This window comes from Apteryx mantelli, chromosome 23, assembly GCF_036417845.1.
Source record: "Apteryx mantelli isolate bAptMan1 chromosome 23, bAptMan1.hap1, whole genome shotgun sequence".
Classification (NCBI taxonomy): Eukaryota; Metazoa; Chordata; class Aves; order Apterygiformes; family Apterygidae; genus Apteryx; species Apteryx mantelli.
In genome coordinates this window covers 5044951-5061450 of record NC_090000.1, presented here as the reverse complement: position 1 = coordinate 5061450, position 16500 = coordinate 5044951, and the positions used below count along the sequence as shown (strand labels likewise).

At 47.2% G+C, this 16500-nt stretch overlaps 1 protein-coding gene across 1 annotated transcript in view; it reads right to left on the bottom strand.

Annotated features, from left to right (window-relative positions):
* GRAMD1B (GRAM domain containing 1B) overlaps positions 1 to 14820 on the bottom strand; it is a 36143-nt gene extending 21323 nt beyond the window's left edge. Inside the window, exons 1-3 of the mRNA XM_067310332.1 lie at positions 14626 to 14820; positions 13009 to 13029; positions 7112 to 7132 (exon numbers count right to left, since the gene is read on the bottom strand). Coding sequence (XP_067166433.1) covers positions 7112 to 7132; positions 13009 to 13029; positions 14626 to 14739 — 156 coding nt within the window. The 5' untranslated portion in view covers positions 14740 to 14820. The remainder of the gene's footprint in view (positions 1 to 7111; positions 7133 to 13008; positions 13030 to 14625) is intronic.
* Positions 14821 to 16500: the final 1680 nt, after the last annotated feature.

Sequence of the window (16500 nt, the reverse complement as noted above, 5' to 3'; positions counted from 1 at the left end):
ACCTATCCAAAACCTGGATCCTACCAGACACTTCAGTTTAGCACCAGAACTTCTGTTACAGTGACAAACAGCTCAGTTTAGAGACACTCACAGCTGGAATTTCATCTGATCCATGGCTGACATATTCTTGGCATACGTCGACAAGCCCTTCCAGGTCCCCGAGCAGGCATGGGAATTCTTGATGCAGTACAAGATCCCAGAGAGCCCCGCACTCCAGCAAGGAATCCATGGTGTTCCCTCAGCACTTGCACAGCTCCCCGTGTTCTCAGTCAAATTCTGCTTTTCCTGTTCCTGCTGTCACTGTTTCTTGTTTAGATTCAAAGTCGAAAGAGATACAGCAGCCTGGCAGGAGTATACGCGCCTTCCCCTACTTTCCTGCTCACAGTCAGGTTGTCTGCCCTAACAGCCTCTGTTGATCTGAGAGAGGATTCACCCTCCAGAGGACTTTGAAGAAGTGGCTCATTAGGGGAAGCGTGCTGGCGAGCAACCTTTGCACTCTTCTGCTCCACTCTCACCAGCTTCTTGCTGAAGGTATCCCTTAAAGGAGCACTGCAAAAGTGCCGGCAGCCTGAGCAGTCCAAAGCAGGTCTGTGTAAGGCATCCGTAACTCCCGACCCAGGCCCGACATCCAGGACTGCCAGAGCAAGTAACTTAAATAGTTCCGACAGGCAGCACCCCACTGGACTAGCTGTAATTCATAGATCTAGCTGCCGTCTTCAGGACTCCACAGGACGGTAAATAGCTCAGAGACTTCAGCTATCTTTTTCTCTTTAAAGCCAGAGAAGCAGTGATTCCCATTCCTTCAGTGCCTGCCTCAGGCTCTCCTCTCTAGTCCCTCTCTCTGAAAGGCAGCTTTAGTCTTTGCTAATGTTTCTCATGGAAGGAGCGGGTGGGGAGATACCAAAATGACTCGCACATGCTTTAAGTTACTGTAGCTGGCTAACTCTGTCGGCCAATGCCCTGCAGTAACCCAGGCTCAGCCCTGCCTCCCAGCAGATGTTTCCTGTAATGGAAAGTTGTTGGACAGAGTGCGTGTTGGGGGAGGCGCGGGGGGGGGGCGGTAAGGAGAGACCAGTCTAAAGAATAAAGCAATGATGAAATCAGCCTTGCGAGACCCAAATAGCTGGAGTTCTCAGGGGCTCTGCAAATCCTGTACATATCTCTGAGCCTTGAAAAAGTAGGGGTCTTACTAGGTTTCATTCATTAGTCAGGTCACTCTGGAAAGGAAGGGCAAAGGCTTCCTTCAGGCTCCAGCAAACCAACTCCCTGCAGGTTTCAGGAAGATGGCTTGGAGCTTTGGAACTCCCTGTCGGCACCCAAACTCTCCATCCCTCTCTGCTCAAGTACAGAAACGCACAGGGAAAAGACCTCACCACACCACCAGTGCTGCTGAGCCGTGATGCTGGGCCTGCAGAAAGCAGTCATAAGCATATGAAGAAAACCCCTAATTCCTCCCAACAAAGTGGGCACACAGACATCTCCAAAACAAAACAAACAGGAAAAACTCTGCAAAGTCACTGTTTCATTCCAGGACCAGTGAGCACAAGCTGCTCTCCAACAGGAAGAGCAGACAAGCTCGCTCTCCCCTCTTCTCTCCCCTCAGATGCTCCACAAAAGCCCTGCTGGCGCTAGACAGCTCACAGGTATCTCTGCTAGCACTGTTAGAAGGAAAGCAGTATATGCATCTGCCAGCAAGAGGAGGGGAGAACCAACAAAATTGCTGTAACCTATGATACTCGCTGCAGTCCCTGCTCGACAGCGGGAGGACAAGGTATTGGCATTACAGACAAGTGCACGCTACCGGGACTGTTTACTGACTGGGCCTCTTTGCTGGAACTGCTTACGGACTTACTCCCCAAAAAGCCGCCAGGATCTGTGTCTACACACCCACCCGCCTCCCTTTACAGAGCATGAATGGCACATGTGATAGCAAGGGCTACCCGGGGCTGGTGACAGTAAACATTAACTCTACTGCAAACACAGAGAGACAGGACAGAATGGCACTGGGAAGGGTGGGGAGCAGAGGCTCAGTGGGGGAAAAGGGGAGAAAAGGGTGGCTCTCCCATGGCAAAATCTCACTGGTTTTGGCTGTTAATACACAACCAAATCCTCTGGCAGGAAATCTAAAGCCACTGTTGCTGGGGGATGGGACAGGACAACACGAGAACTGAGAAAGGCATAGTCTTGTACAGCACGCACCGCAGAAAACAGCAGGGAGGAGATGGCAAGAGGAAAGGAGAAGAGGAGGAGGGAAAATCCTCTTCTCTGATTTCATGAATGATGGCCTTACTCCTAACTCTTTAGGGAAATTTTCTGTTTTTCCTGGAGAGAACACAAAAATTACTGAAAAGAACAGAACACATGCCCCTGCTTGGTTGGGAGAGTTTAGACCTGCACTGAGAGAGGATTGCGATGCTGATTAATGCCAGCAGAGACCCTGGCCACCTGCCCCACAGGAGAAGTTGCCTTTTTTTTTTTTTTTTTTTTTTTTTTTAAGTGAATGAATGGCAAAGGGAGAGGCTTCAGAGAAATCCCTGGCAATTTGGAGTGGAAAGCAGATTTGAACTCAGCATCGCCTGAACTTGCACCAAAAGCCATTGCAGTATAGTACTTCTAAACCACAATAACGATGCCAGGCCTCGTAATCCATGTGGGAAAAATCTGAAAGGAACCGCCTGCAGAGAAAACCTGTGAGACAATGAGTTTGCACTGCTCCAGAAGTAATTTGACAAAATGGTTGCCAAAACCTAAAGCTGACTCCACTGATTTACAGGGAAAACTGCTGTTCGTTCGACACCTTACTAACTCATCGGTGGGCCTGGCGTTTCTGCAACGAACCTTCTGTTTACACACTTGCTGTTGCTGAGTCAGGCTCAGGCTGCCACCCGTTGGAAAGCTGTTTCTGATATTTTCTCTAAAAAGATGCATAATTTATCTCTCACAGACTTTACAGGGAATATTTTACTCTTTCCAACAGCTGGCATTTCCCCTCCATTCTGGTATCTGTGAGATCTCCAGTAGGGTACTGCAAGGGAAAAAAGACACCACACTAAGGCCAGCAAAGGCTGATTTCATGCGGCATTCAGCATCGTGATTGTTCAACGTTGTTTTCAAGAAGCTGCTAGTTCTGCGTGAAGGTTCCCACAAATAAGGCCCTTCACAGCATCACAATCTGCCACGGAATCTCAACCATCCCCTACCTCATAACACACACACACTGCTGCTGCGGTTTTCCCAGAGCCGGGGCTCCCTCCTTTACACCTATTTGCGTATGACCAGAGTTATTTTTGAGACTTCCACCGCTGCAAGCCAGGCCAAAACTGGCTCAGAGGTTCAAAAGTTACAGAGGATACACACAGACTGCACAGTCCCAATATTCCTATATTCACTGAGCGTTATTTTCCCACCCGCTTTGCAAAGGTACGAAGAGTGACACGCCGTACACAGCTCCAGAGCTACAGCTGGAGAGAGCCTCCACTGCTGCAGACCTGTGACCACAGGGAAACGCACGCTGCTTTCAGTGAGACGAAACCAGAAGCTGACTGTTCAGTTCTGTGAATGGCTCAGCAGAGGCCTACACAAACCCACACTCTGGAGCCATGGGTAGGAAAGTTCCCGGGTGTGCACAGCGCTTGGCTGCGGAGCTGCAGATGCAGGGCTTCTGCCAGGGCTTTGTCCCACTCAGCGCAATCTGCAGCGCAGGCTTTGTTCTCCCAAAGACAAGTGGGTAGAACTGTGCTGCTGCCAGGCTTCTCAGCAGAAGTCTTACAAAGAGAGCAAAAGTTCCTAGTAGTATTTGAGAACACCAGAGAGTGGCAATTAGTGTCTTCTCACTGTTTTCTTCCCCACTAGTCACCAGATAGGAGATGCACGAATTCCTCACCTCTTTAAGCACATCAGATCTGTGGAACAAGGCCCATGGGTGTTTTAGTAAACAAACTTACAGAGACAACTTGGTTTTGAGCTGTATTCTTTTCTAAAAAAATAAATAATAAATAATAATTCAACATGCAAACACACAAGCCCAAAGTAGACACTCAAACCGCATCCTGATACCTAAGCATAAACCGGCAGGGCCTAAAGCACAGCTGACCAGCAAACTGAGTTTTAGTCCCCAAGAGTAACGGTTCTTCTAGACCAGAGTCTCCCTGCCTGCTGCTCCTCACCAAAGGCACAACAAACACCTCAGAGGGCTTCTCCTTTCTGCTGCTCGTGAGCGCCGCCAACCCAGTGATGCGTGCTCTTCCGCCACGAGGACACGAACACAAAGCAAACACCATAAGGTTGAGTACCTTTACTCTCAAACTGGTGCTCTTTTCTAAATCTCACCGGGCACCTGCCATGACCAGTCTGTACTCTTCCTCTGGAAAGCAAAGAAGAAAATGTACCAAGACCAAGAAAGGAAAGGTCTCTTGCCAAACCATACCATGACCCTGGTTCACTCCCTTTCTCCCACTTGTCAATCCGCTAGGGATAGCAATCCCAAAATGCATTGGTAGGATCAAAAGGAGAATACACCAGGAGAGAGAAGAAGTTGCGAACATCTTGAGGAAAAAATAGAGAAAAAGGAATCCTGAAGAGAGAAAGGGAAAGGTTCCAACCGGCAAAGAGGGATACAGTGCTACAAGGACAAAAAGACCAGTTAAAAGCAGCAGACTGAAGTTATCATCTTAGAAAACTGGCCTTCTGACCACTGATGCTCTGGGGAGTTTTGAGGGTTGTGTGCTCTTTGGGCAAGGACTATCTTTTTGGTTTATGTTTGTATAGTATGTGCCACCTGGCGTTGCCAAAGTGACACCAAAACCAATGCGGGGCATTTGCTCTGAGCATACAGAAGTTTAAGAAAAATGAAAGTGAGGGGAAGCTAAATTGCAAGACTTCATGGAGGGGTAGCCTCCCCAGGTTCACTTCTGGAGCTGTTCTCAGTGCAGAAAGGAATAGGGCAATCCAAATGGCCCAAGTGCCAGAAAAATCCTGCCTGCAAGGGGTTGGCAAAGAGGGGAAACTGTAGCAAGGAGATGCACTAGTGCGTTTTTGACAATGATAATACTGCCAAGTAGGATTGACTGCCTTCCTGGAGTTTGTGGCCCATCCCCATTTCCACATCGCTGCTTTTATCCGGCTAGAATGCCTCTAGAAACTAGAACACGTTTTCTGTTTTGGTTTGGTTGGGTTTTAAGGAAAATAAGTGGGGGCGGGGAAAACCACAAAGAATGCAGCCAGTGCTTACTCTCCGGATGTACTGTCTCTCATGCTGAAAATACATGGAGGAAAAACAAGAGAACAGAAAGATAAGATAGAGAGAACATGAAAACACAGGAGACCCACAGAAGCAGACCACAGCCAAGCATCATGCAGCAGGGTATGGATCTCAGCAGCTACAGTCAGAAGCAGCTCTTGTGTAAAAGCAAAGGTGACCTCTAGCTGCGGCCATGGACTTCACATTTTTGCTGTAATCTGTTCACGTGCCTGGTCAGGCATGTGTATCTGCCCAAACCGTCTCATTCCACAGCTCCTTTAACTGCCACTTCTCTGCCAGTTTGGTCTGCTGTGGTTCAGGCTTCATTCTTAGTGTCACTGCCCCACGCTTCTGACTCCTGATCTGATTATCCAAACTGGCTCTTCCCCAGCAACAAAAGGGGGTTTGCACTGATGCCACGGCAAGGAGGACAGCTGTTTTCTGTTCACCCTGTTATCTGTCCCTCCTCTCCAAGGTTCTTGCGCTCTCTCCTCTTGTCGAGGGAGGCCAGTCCACTTCCCATCCACAGTACGAAGAATCCCTACATCAAGTCAAGCACATTTAACATCTTAAATAATCTTCAAAGGGGATTTCATCTCAGAGGCATGGCAGACCCATCCGAGCTAATAATTACCAAAGCAGGGAAAGGTGCAAAATGAGTAAGGAAAACATACCTCCTCCTTCACTTGGCAACAAAGAAAGAGCAGGCTCTGTCAGTAGCCCCTCTTGGACACGTCTTGGAAATCTTGGAAGCAGGAAGCCAAAGAAACCGGGCTTCTCACAGCTCGGTTACAGTGTAGTGCAGACCGGCTGGGAAACCACCGAGCTTAGAGCTCAGCAAAAGCATTCAAGTAAGAGGTTTGGATTCAGCCTTTCGAGCAAGCCCCTTAAACAAATGCTTCACTTTACATAGGTATCCAAAAGTCAAACCCATACTCCAGCGCTTGACTGGACAGAAACGTCCTGCTCTCTCCACAAAAAACAACAGACACTTCCGAAAGGCGGGCCAAGAACAGCTAAAGTGGCAGCACTAATCCAGAAAACATTCAGTCATCCGTCTGGCATGGAGTATCCTCTGAAACTACTGTTGAATGAAAAAGGCTAGTGCCCAGTCGCGCACAGGATCAGATCAGGCCCTGGTGCAGCTATTGCTTTTGCCCAATGAACTTCAGTTGAGGCTAGTGGGATTACAGCAAGAGAATGAGTCCGCCCTCCACGCCTTTGTCAAAGCTGACCATAGCGGGTCAGCTACAATCACAGCTTCTAATGTCTTAGGCTGCAGGAAGATGGGAACTGCTGCTGAACACAGAATGGCTGCCGCAGTTGCCTACAACGTCATTGCACTGCTGCTATCTACTTTAAAGCGCTTGAGAGGTGGAGGTTCAACTGTGCAAAGGTGACACTACTGGATTGTGGAAATTTGCTAACCAGCAGCTTGGTGCCTAAAACACTGCCACTCACGCTTGCAGGGCAAAAAATAAGATCAAAGCAGAAGCACAAGACGGTTTGTGTTTCTGTGAGGTCAACAGAACATAATTCCTCTCTCACCCCAAACCACCCTGAGAGATGCAAAGGGTTTGCATGGTGGCAGCTCTGGCACCACATCAAGACAAACTCTGCTGAGAAACTGGGAAGTACAGGATGTGGAGACCATCAGAAGTGTGACAGAACAGACAGAGCTTTTGCTCCCTATCTCTGGCATCCTTCCCATTAGGATGTCAGTCCTCCTTTGCCAGTTCTGAGCCATTTCCAACTCCTCTTTTTGGAAATGGTCAGTATACCACAGTGCCACTGCAAAGCCCCTTTGCACCTTTCCCCTCCCAAGTACCCAACCCGTATTCGCCAAGGGACAAGAGAAACTGGAGTACTTACATTATACCAACTCTGGCTTTTCTGTAAGGACAAAATAAAAGAGAAGCATTAGTTAGCACAGAGATCTTAGGATCAAAAAGAAAGATGGACAGAGAAACTAAGTCCAATCTGGTTTGTATAATTAGTCAACTGAAAGTGGGATAAAACAGAAGATTTCAATGGATTTCACAGCGTGGTCTAACATGGTTATTTCCAGTCACAGGAACAAAGAAGAAATCCAAAAGCACAAGTCTATTACAGGAAACAGTTCAGGCTAATGTGTGCATGTCCACATGCACGCACACACACACAAACGCGCACGCATGCTGCAATCACTTTGGCAGAACAGCAGCGCCCACTAGCAACAGAGAAGCTAATCATTTGTCAGCCATTTCTTTTAGCAGCTTCATTTTTCCACATATCTGCTGGCTAGGTTGTAAAAATCACACTGTGGTCTAAGGACCCTGCGCAAACAAATAAGCCTTCAAAGAACTATCAGGAGGCAGGGACACAATTTTACTCACAGTAGCCATCAGGCAAAACTTTCAATAGTATTTTAAATTTTAAAAGGGACACGCACAGAGACAGGAAAACTGCTGATGAAAATCACTAGAACAGCTGAGCAGCCTCCCCCGCTCCCCTGTTTTTTGGCAAAACTTCAGTGCATAGCATTTTGCATTATCTGCACATGTGATTTTTTTTTTCGTCCTTATTATGGCATTTCAGACGGTTTGAGAGGATAGGCCACATGTCACATTAGAGCATGTGGAAAACCTAGCTCAGCTTGGAAAGCCACACTTGGCAATTTTCAGCTGGAGGTGAGATCTATCTGCGCAGGGAGAGGAAGAAACAAGCTTCACACTCCCACACCAAGTGCTGCTGCCTTTCCAACACAAGGACACTGAGCGGAACTGAAAGTGTATTTTGGAAAAGTCAGAAAGTATAGGCATCCCCCATTTTCGGGCAGATTTACCTCAGGGCAATGAAGCTCGGAGCACTGTAGCCTTTCACCGTTAGCAGTGGGCAGCTACAGCGTGCATTTCCAGGCACCGTGTGTGCCGGCAGCCACACAGCCGTGCCCGGGCCCACTGCTCACCAGCGCCAGCACGGCTGCTCTGCACTGGGGGAGTTCACTCTAATGGACAAGGACAGAAGCAGCGTTTTACTACTTTTCTTTGATGTCACCCTGCTTCTGACCTAGGACCCAGAGTATTTTTCACAGCTTCATATCCAGTCTGGAAAATGAAGGAAAACACAAAGGGAAAGTAAGTGCAAAGTGTTCATGAGATCATATTGAACCAGAGATGATGAAGACGGCACGTGGTTGCTGACACTGTTCGTTCTTTCTCTTCCTAGACCTCAGTGCCCGCAGTTTCCTACACTCCCTATATGCCACTTCAACAGACAGTTTTACCAGCGTCTGGATCTCATTCACAGAGCCAAAATTTCTCAAGGATCCCCTTGCAGCCTTGGCCACTTCTGCCAGGTGGAAAAGCATCCTGTTTCACTGCACTGCTCTCCAATGAATACCCCCACAGCAACACGGTACGTGCACAGTCCAAAACACAAAAGCTACACATTACAAAGAACACCACCCTAAAGCCCTTCCACAGATCCTGGGGAAAGGGAATGAACTGACAACCTGAATACACAGCATGGCTCGTCACCTAGCCAGAGGAGTTTTCTCGTACTAGCCGCACTTTTCCACAGCTGGCCATACGCTGCACTAAGCGATCGAGGGTGTGTGCACTGCTTCGGGAAGGGTATGGTTCAAGTCACTCTCCTCTGCAAGTAGGGCACAGAAAAAGGCCTTATGCAATTCAGGCTATACTAAAAAAAAATCAGGGGAATTAAGCTTAATCCATGTATGCCCCACCTTGTGCTCAGGAGCACAGGGTCTAAGACAGAGTGATTTTCCTGCAGATTTGTCTTGCCATCTGTCTGTCTGAATGAGCAAAAAGCATTAGTCAGCTGGGGAAAAAATCCATAATCAACTAAAAGTGGCAGAGAGAAAACAGAAACATTGCTGTCCCTGTGACTTTTAAAGCAGGTTGCACATGTGGTGGTGTCAGCACGCTGCAATGGGTTTTTGTTCCCCTCTGCTGCATCAATTACAGTAACCCACAGCTGATTTCCCCAAAGCCTGGCTCCTCTGTGGCACTTTTTCCCTCTTCCGCACAACTACACTGATAGCCTCCCTGATCTGTGTACACATTCCTGCTGGTTTTTGCCATCAGATGTTTCCTTCGCTCTTCTCCATCTCACAATTCCACCCTGCTGAAATGTTTATTCTGTATGGGAGAATAATTTCCCTGAGCCTTTTTACTATGCACTATTTACCATGTAATGCACATGATCATCTTTACTGTCAGAGGAAATTACAGAAACAGCAACGTCTTGCTGAAATGACCCCAGGCTCATCTTTTGCCTCCACCAAGTGCTCTAAACTTTAGGAGATCCCTCTCTCTTGAGCCCAGTGTTTTGCAGGTAGCACATATTACAGAAAGCCCAAAGCAAAGGGAGACCAAGCCTCAGTGTAAATCTGACTTTTTGCTTCTATCTTCAAATTGTTTCTTAGGGGTTGGTTTGTTTTAACTCACTCCGAGTCGGGATATAGGGGGATGGGAACTGTGAAAATCAAGAAATAATAAAATGGGGGGAAGAAAGAAAGGAAAAGGAAAAACATATTCTTACTTTGAGCAGGTTAAGTCTGTCATACTGGAAAAAGAAATCATAAGCATTAGAACTGAAAAGAGAAAAGTAAGTAAGTAACAGAGGAACGGAGTTGTACACAGAAGTGGAAAAGATGTCACTGATTTGCGGAGACGATGCTATAGGGGCAGACAACAGGTTTCATAGTTACATGGTGGCTGTAACTGGGAAAAACTTCTCTTAGGACACCCTGAGGATGGAGAGAAATGGGGGAGTTTCACAGAGGCTTTAATTAATACACAGCTGCATCTAACTCTTCATAGCTTTATGACCATATATTTGCATACACTGTTCTGGAAGATTACAGCTTTCCAGTGTGGATGGGAGGCAGTGGATCACATTGTACATGAAATGCAGCCTGGTAGCTTGATGCCAACAGAAGTTTCACCTTCTAGCATTACTGGGAGCAGGATCGTAACTCACTCCTCCACACTACTGCTTCCAGGGGAACGGAAACATTTTGCCAAGTGAATCACATGTCCCGTCGTCAGGGCAGGAGACCCTCACTCCCAATCCAAGTACCTCTAAGATCTAAGCTAGTCATCTGGCTTCTGAACCCCCACGGCCAAGAAACGCAAAGAAACTGATGGAAATGGATCCAAAATAACTAGAATTTCATGATCTACCTAAGGAGGGATTTTACCACACAGTGGGAAGGGTACAAGAAAAGACAGAGCCAAACTCTTAACTGCACAGTGAAAGGATGAGATGCAACAGTCATAAGCTGCAGTAAGGGAAATTCTATTTGGATAGAAGGAAAAAACCTGTTCACCGCAGGAGTGGTTAAGCACTGGAGCAGGGGCCCGGCAAGGCTGTGGAATCTCCAGCCTTGGAGACGTTCAAAAGGTGCCTGGAAAAAGCCTCTGAGCAACCTGATCTGATGGAATTAGCCTTGCTTTGAGCAGGAGGTTGGACTAGAGACCTTCAGGGATCCTTTCTGACCTAAACTGTTCTAAAAGTCCTCAGGGCCTATATCAAAATTCATGTTTTCTTCCAACCTGACCTAGGACTGTTTTATCCTCAGCATTCGTAATTAGCTACAGACAGAGGGAAGATTCTGAAGGATTTGCAATGGAGAGGAAAACACTTTTACCCATGGGCAAGAGCAAAAGAGTTAAAAATACAAAATTCATTTTTAGCTGCAAGCAAAAAACTTTGTTTCTGAGTTCAGAAAGCTGTTTCAGAAGCACCTTTGTTAGCCAGTAAGTGCCTAAGGCTGATGCAGGCCCATAGGTGGTTTGGTCCATGGCAGCCTGGTGGAAAGCATGGAAAAGCAAGCTCCAGAAAGGATTTCCTACACATGTAATCCAGTGCTTAAACACTCCTGGTGAAACGCTCCCTCTGATGGCAACACTGCAGTATGACAACTAACACAACAGACAAAAGAGGGCAAGGGACTTCAAGCAGAACTGTCAGCAACTGTATAAACACAGCATCAAACTCATGGGCTCAAGCTGTTTCCTTTCATCAGCGAGACAGGTTGGAAAATCAGACCATTTTTTATTCTTGCAGAAGGGGGTGAGGAGGTGGGGAGAGGAGAAGAGGCTGAGAAAGGAGATTTTAAAATCTTTGCCTTTCAGTTCTTTGTTCACAATCTCTCCATCCTGAACAGACATCACCTGTGTTGGGGGGGAATCTGGGGGCTTATTAGGCCTAAGATACCTCACTCATACCACAGAAAGCCACTTGCGGAGCGCACAGAGAGACCGGCCTTCACCCTGCGCTCCGGCCCCAGCGAGCAGGGCAGGGGGCTCTGACTCGCAGCCTTCGGAGGATGGGCCTGGGATTCCCTTCTCTCTGTACATGTGGCTTCCTTGCACGGGAGTTCATCTCAGCTTCATTTCACTCTAGTTTTGCTAATTCTTTTAAAATACTTTTTCTCTCAACAAAGCAAGCGGCTGGCTGCAAGCACATCATATTACTACCACGAACACGCTTTACACATGCATCTCTCTACCAATGCTCTTCCCACCAGCCCCCTTCCTAACGAATCTCTCCATATCTTAGGCAAAGCACCTCTGGCCTACCATAGCCCAGCCGCGACTTGTCCTGACCCACACATCTCCACTCACCGGCAGTCCTTTCAGGACTCGCGGCTACTCCAGACCTGCATTTTCCTGAAAACTTGTTGCACACCTCCCCTGAGACATTAGTCCCACAATCCTCATTTGTAGCATCCAAGCTACAGTTACCATGCAAAAGACAATCTGTCTGAAGAAAGGCATCAAGGAGTTTCCAGCAGACACCAGCAATCATGCAAGGCAGAGCTGGCTACGAGGAGTGATACAACCAAGGAGGAACAGCAAGCCAGTACTGTAAATGTCACTGCTTACCAGGAACTTCCTAGAACTTAATCCAAGGCACCCACTGGGGAAAGGCCAAGACATTGATTTAGTGGATTATGACGCTATGCAAGCCATTCTGCTTTTAACTGTACTTGTATACACGTGGAAATGTCAACAGTCTTGCACTTTGTCCAATAAGCACCCCACCAGCAGTTCTGACTTTTACGTTCTTCTGAGGGTAGCACAGAGATTTGAGATCAAATCTCGCACGAGCTCATGTCCAGTCCAAGCACCCACACAGAGATTTTCCACTCATAACCTTTCAGAGCGAGCCCATGAATTCTCACAATTCATTAGGGACAGGTCTGTTCTAATGGGTTTAAGCTGGGTTCATTTGAAATCACTGATCTCTAATATTTACATCACGCAGGGAAATGTGTAGGGGCAGGAAACTGAGATCAATGGCCACAAATCTATTATTCATCATAAAAAAAGCAGGCAAGAAGGTACGGTGACCGACTCCCATCTCTAAGAGGCATAAAGTGAGAAGAGGTGAAAGAGAAGGGATTAGAGTGCTGTACAGCCTACCAAAGCCAGCAGATCTTTCTCTGCAAAGACAGCAGCTCTGTTTAAGGGAGAGGAACAGCAAATCTTAAAATGAAGCCTGAAATTACTTGGAAGTAATTGAAGGAGCGTGATGAATGGGCCAGTGTTCATACCGTGTGAGCAAATATTGAGATCCCAGTGACATAAGTGAAACCAGCTTCACAGCTACAGGCAGCGGGGTGAGCTGTCGCTGACATTCTCCCAGCCGCACCAGGAGAATGCCTTAGTCGGGTCACGGCTCAGTACCACGGGGAGGGTTTCTGAGCGAGGAGACAATTCGACAGTGGGGCACAGGAGAGAAAAAAGAAGGCTTACTTTGGAGAGGCGCTTGTGTGACTTAATCGGAGAGAAAGCATGCAGGAATGAAAAGAGAGAAATTAAGAAAAAAGAAATCGCCTCACAAATCAAGAGAAGGAAAACCCACAAGCCCAACCGAAAGCATTATATCCCCCTCTTCCTTGCGGAAAGCTCTGAGAATTAACGTCCACCTTTAGTAGTCACTGTGCTGGCAGAACTGCACGCCCACAGCCTTGAATCACAGCACGTTATGGGCCATGGTAATGCAAGTCATCCCTGTAACACCGCCTTATCAAGGAGTCCGTTCCCCTGACAGAGTGTCCCCCAGCGTGGCTGTAAACGTAACGTGCTCTGCATCCGGGCTGCCTCCCATCTGCATGGCTTTCTCTTGGGGACAGACTGAAGACAGCCGACGTGAACGAGCCTGGCGGCACCGTAACGTGTGAGAGTGTCATCCGGTCCCGCTGCCCAGCGGCTGTGTTTGTACATTACTGTGTGCACAGGAAGCAAGTCTGACCTCAAGGACAACCTCAGAACTGATAGGTCTCAAATAATCATCTAGAAACACTTTGTCCCCCCTTTTGAACACATACACACACACACACACACACTCCCTTCAGTGGCGAGAGATGAATTCGGCCTCTGCGGCCCAGTGAATCCCGTTTCCTCTGCTGACAGTGACAACAAACAGGGTGCGGACAGGGACTATGGCGTGCATGACACAATCCAACAATAAATTGGGCAGAGGATCCACCAGCTCATTTCACACAAGGCATTAGAGTAATGCTATGTGGTCACCTATGACACTGTGAAGTTGTTCAGACTGAAACATTTCACTACACAAAGCTGGAAAACCACAAATGCTCCCGACAGCTAACTATCTTACACTAAGCATCTGACATGAGGGTCATAATCAAAGGTTCGGTTTGGTTCCCAAGGCCCTCGTGTGTGTTTCGCCAGGTCCCACTGCCCACAAAAAATCAAGCTGAAACCCGCTTCCTCATGCATTTTTGTACAGCAAAGGCAAGGCTGCTATTGGGTCTATTACAGTCGAAAGACATGATAGCTGTTTTAGGGCAAGAATCATCTACTCTGGCCAAGGTTTGCACAGAACGTGCCAGACAGCTGTAACATAAATTTGCCAAGGGGCAGAGGACTGGCAAAAGGATTCAGTGCCATCTGAATCTCATCTCAACGTAGGGCTTGGACGGGACTGGAGAAATACACGGGCCCCTCACTGGCTGTCTGAATTTGTTCCATGACCCTTCAAGATCCAGTTGATAAAGAGTAATTGCAGCAGTTGATTTTCAAGGTCTTGTTCAAAATCACAGAGCCTCCTAAGGAAACAGGGCCTTGACTGCAAAAAGTTTCGCCTACAAAAGCCATTAGAGAGCTGCAGTACAAGCCATCAGCAGCTCATGAACTGAGTTCACTAAGAGGATGACAGAGCTGTCCTGAAGTCTGACCTATTCAAATAGCTCCCAGTTAGGAGAGTTTTCAGAAGTGTGACGGGGGAAGGAGGAGGACAGTTAGAGAAAAAAAGGTACAGGACAAAGCCAGTGTACAACATTAGAGAGTTTAGAGCAGGGACGTGCGCACATTTTGGGTTAAGTCGCTCACTCACTCGCTCCTCACCTTGGAGTTCTTAGCCCCGCTGCGGCCTGACTGAGAGGAACAGCTCCGCTGTACACCCTGCTCCGGCGTGGAAGGGGATTTGTCTGACGAGTGGTCCGAGCCTTTCTCCACCATGGCGTCTCCTTGGGAGTCCTGTGGTGTTGGGGACCGGGACCGTTTGCGCAGGATAGGGGAGCAGGCAGGCGTGCTGCGGTTTGAGTTACTGGCAGTGCTGCAGAAAGAAAGAGCAGAGTCAATAACCTTCAGCTCAAACAGAGAGGAACTATACCCATGGCTTGAGGTGGAACATTACCCGTGGATTTCTCCACTAACACACTGGCCAAATCTGGCTTCCTGAAGTAATGCATCCAGTGCCACACTCACCCCTTGTCTCTCCAGTAAAATTAGGCAATAGACAGAGAGCATTTACTGTTGGCAAAGATAACTTTAACTGCCTGTCACTGTCTTTCTCCACCCACTCCTCAACTGATCTGCCCACAGAGAAATTCATGAGAGAACAAACTCAGTGTCTCCCGTAGGCTCTAAGAGTTTAAAATGATGCTCCGAGCTTAGAAAACCTAAAGTTGTGCTCAGGAATGAGGGAGATGGTGGTGTGGTGTTGATCAGTGCCACTCTGTCCCTCCGTTATTTTTGTATTTCAGGAAGTGCACCCAACCCCCATGCACAGAAATGGAACCGTATCTTAGAAAATACTCCCGTAAAGATCATCAGAGCCCCTGGGGGAGGGGAGGAGGATGTGATACCAGTGACAGACAGTGCAGTTATGATTTCCCATATCAAATCATCCTTTCTCACACCAGTTACAGTAGGGTATGAAAAAGTTTTCCTTTCTCATAAAAGCTTTCATGATTTTAAAAAAAGAAAAAAGTTCCCCTTTCACAGCAGGGCAAAAGTAAGACCTTTCAGAGTTTTACAGAAATAATGAAACATTCAGGGGAATGGAACTTCTCATTCCACATCTTCAGCGAATGCCCTAACACCTACAACCAGAAAGCCAGTTACAACATATTTCTACAGAGCAGAGCAGCAAATCTCAGTATAAGACAGGGGAACTCAGATTTCCTTACTGCTCCTTCGCTTTTCATGCCTTTTTTCCTGCCAGACTCCTCGAAACACCACATACTTGATCCATTTTACACTAAATAACTAATTTCCTTCAGTGGTCAAATTTATTTTATGACCAGCCCAAAGGTCTTGAAGGCTTTTCGGGCTGGTACTGTTCTGCTCTGCAGTCTGCAGGTTGCCATGGAACTTGGGCTGATCCAAAGATGAACTTCATGTCAGCTCTGCCATGCTGAGTTGTTATGGTACCCTGCTATATTCTGAGCATGAGAAGGTGGCCACGTTTGAGAGAAAAGCAGGCAAAAGAAAAAGGATGAGGGAGTTACGACTGTAGGGGATTGAGTTGAAGGATCCAGTAAAATCAAACTCTGAGATCTACAGCTTCAGCCTGCTTACACACATCAAATCGAAGTTTGCTCCATACAATAGGATGTACATTGAGGCAGTTAAAATGAGCCCTTTCTTGCCTGAGAATCTAGAAAAGTTGAATATATGCCTGAGGTTTCATGCACTTTCAGATAAAAATAGCATTTTACCACCTCTTTCCTCTGAGAATACTAAAACATTTGACAAATATTCGTTAGCAGATACGGGTAGATAATGCAATACATTTTCTCCAGTCATTATCAGGTTTAGTTTGGCTTGTTTTTGTCTTGAATGAACTGGTCTCATAACGTGTCCTCTTTCTGTTTGCTCCTTCTAATCTAACAAATAAGTGATGAAACTTTCACTAGACAACTTCCAGAAAGCATGCAACAAAGTCGCCTATGCAAACCTTCACAGAAATCAAATTTCATGCTCATACACATGATG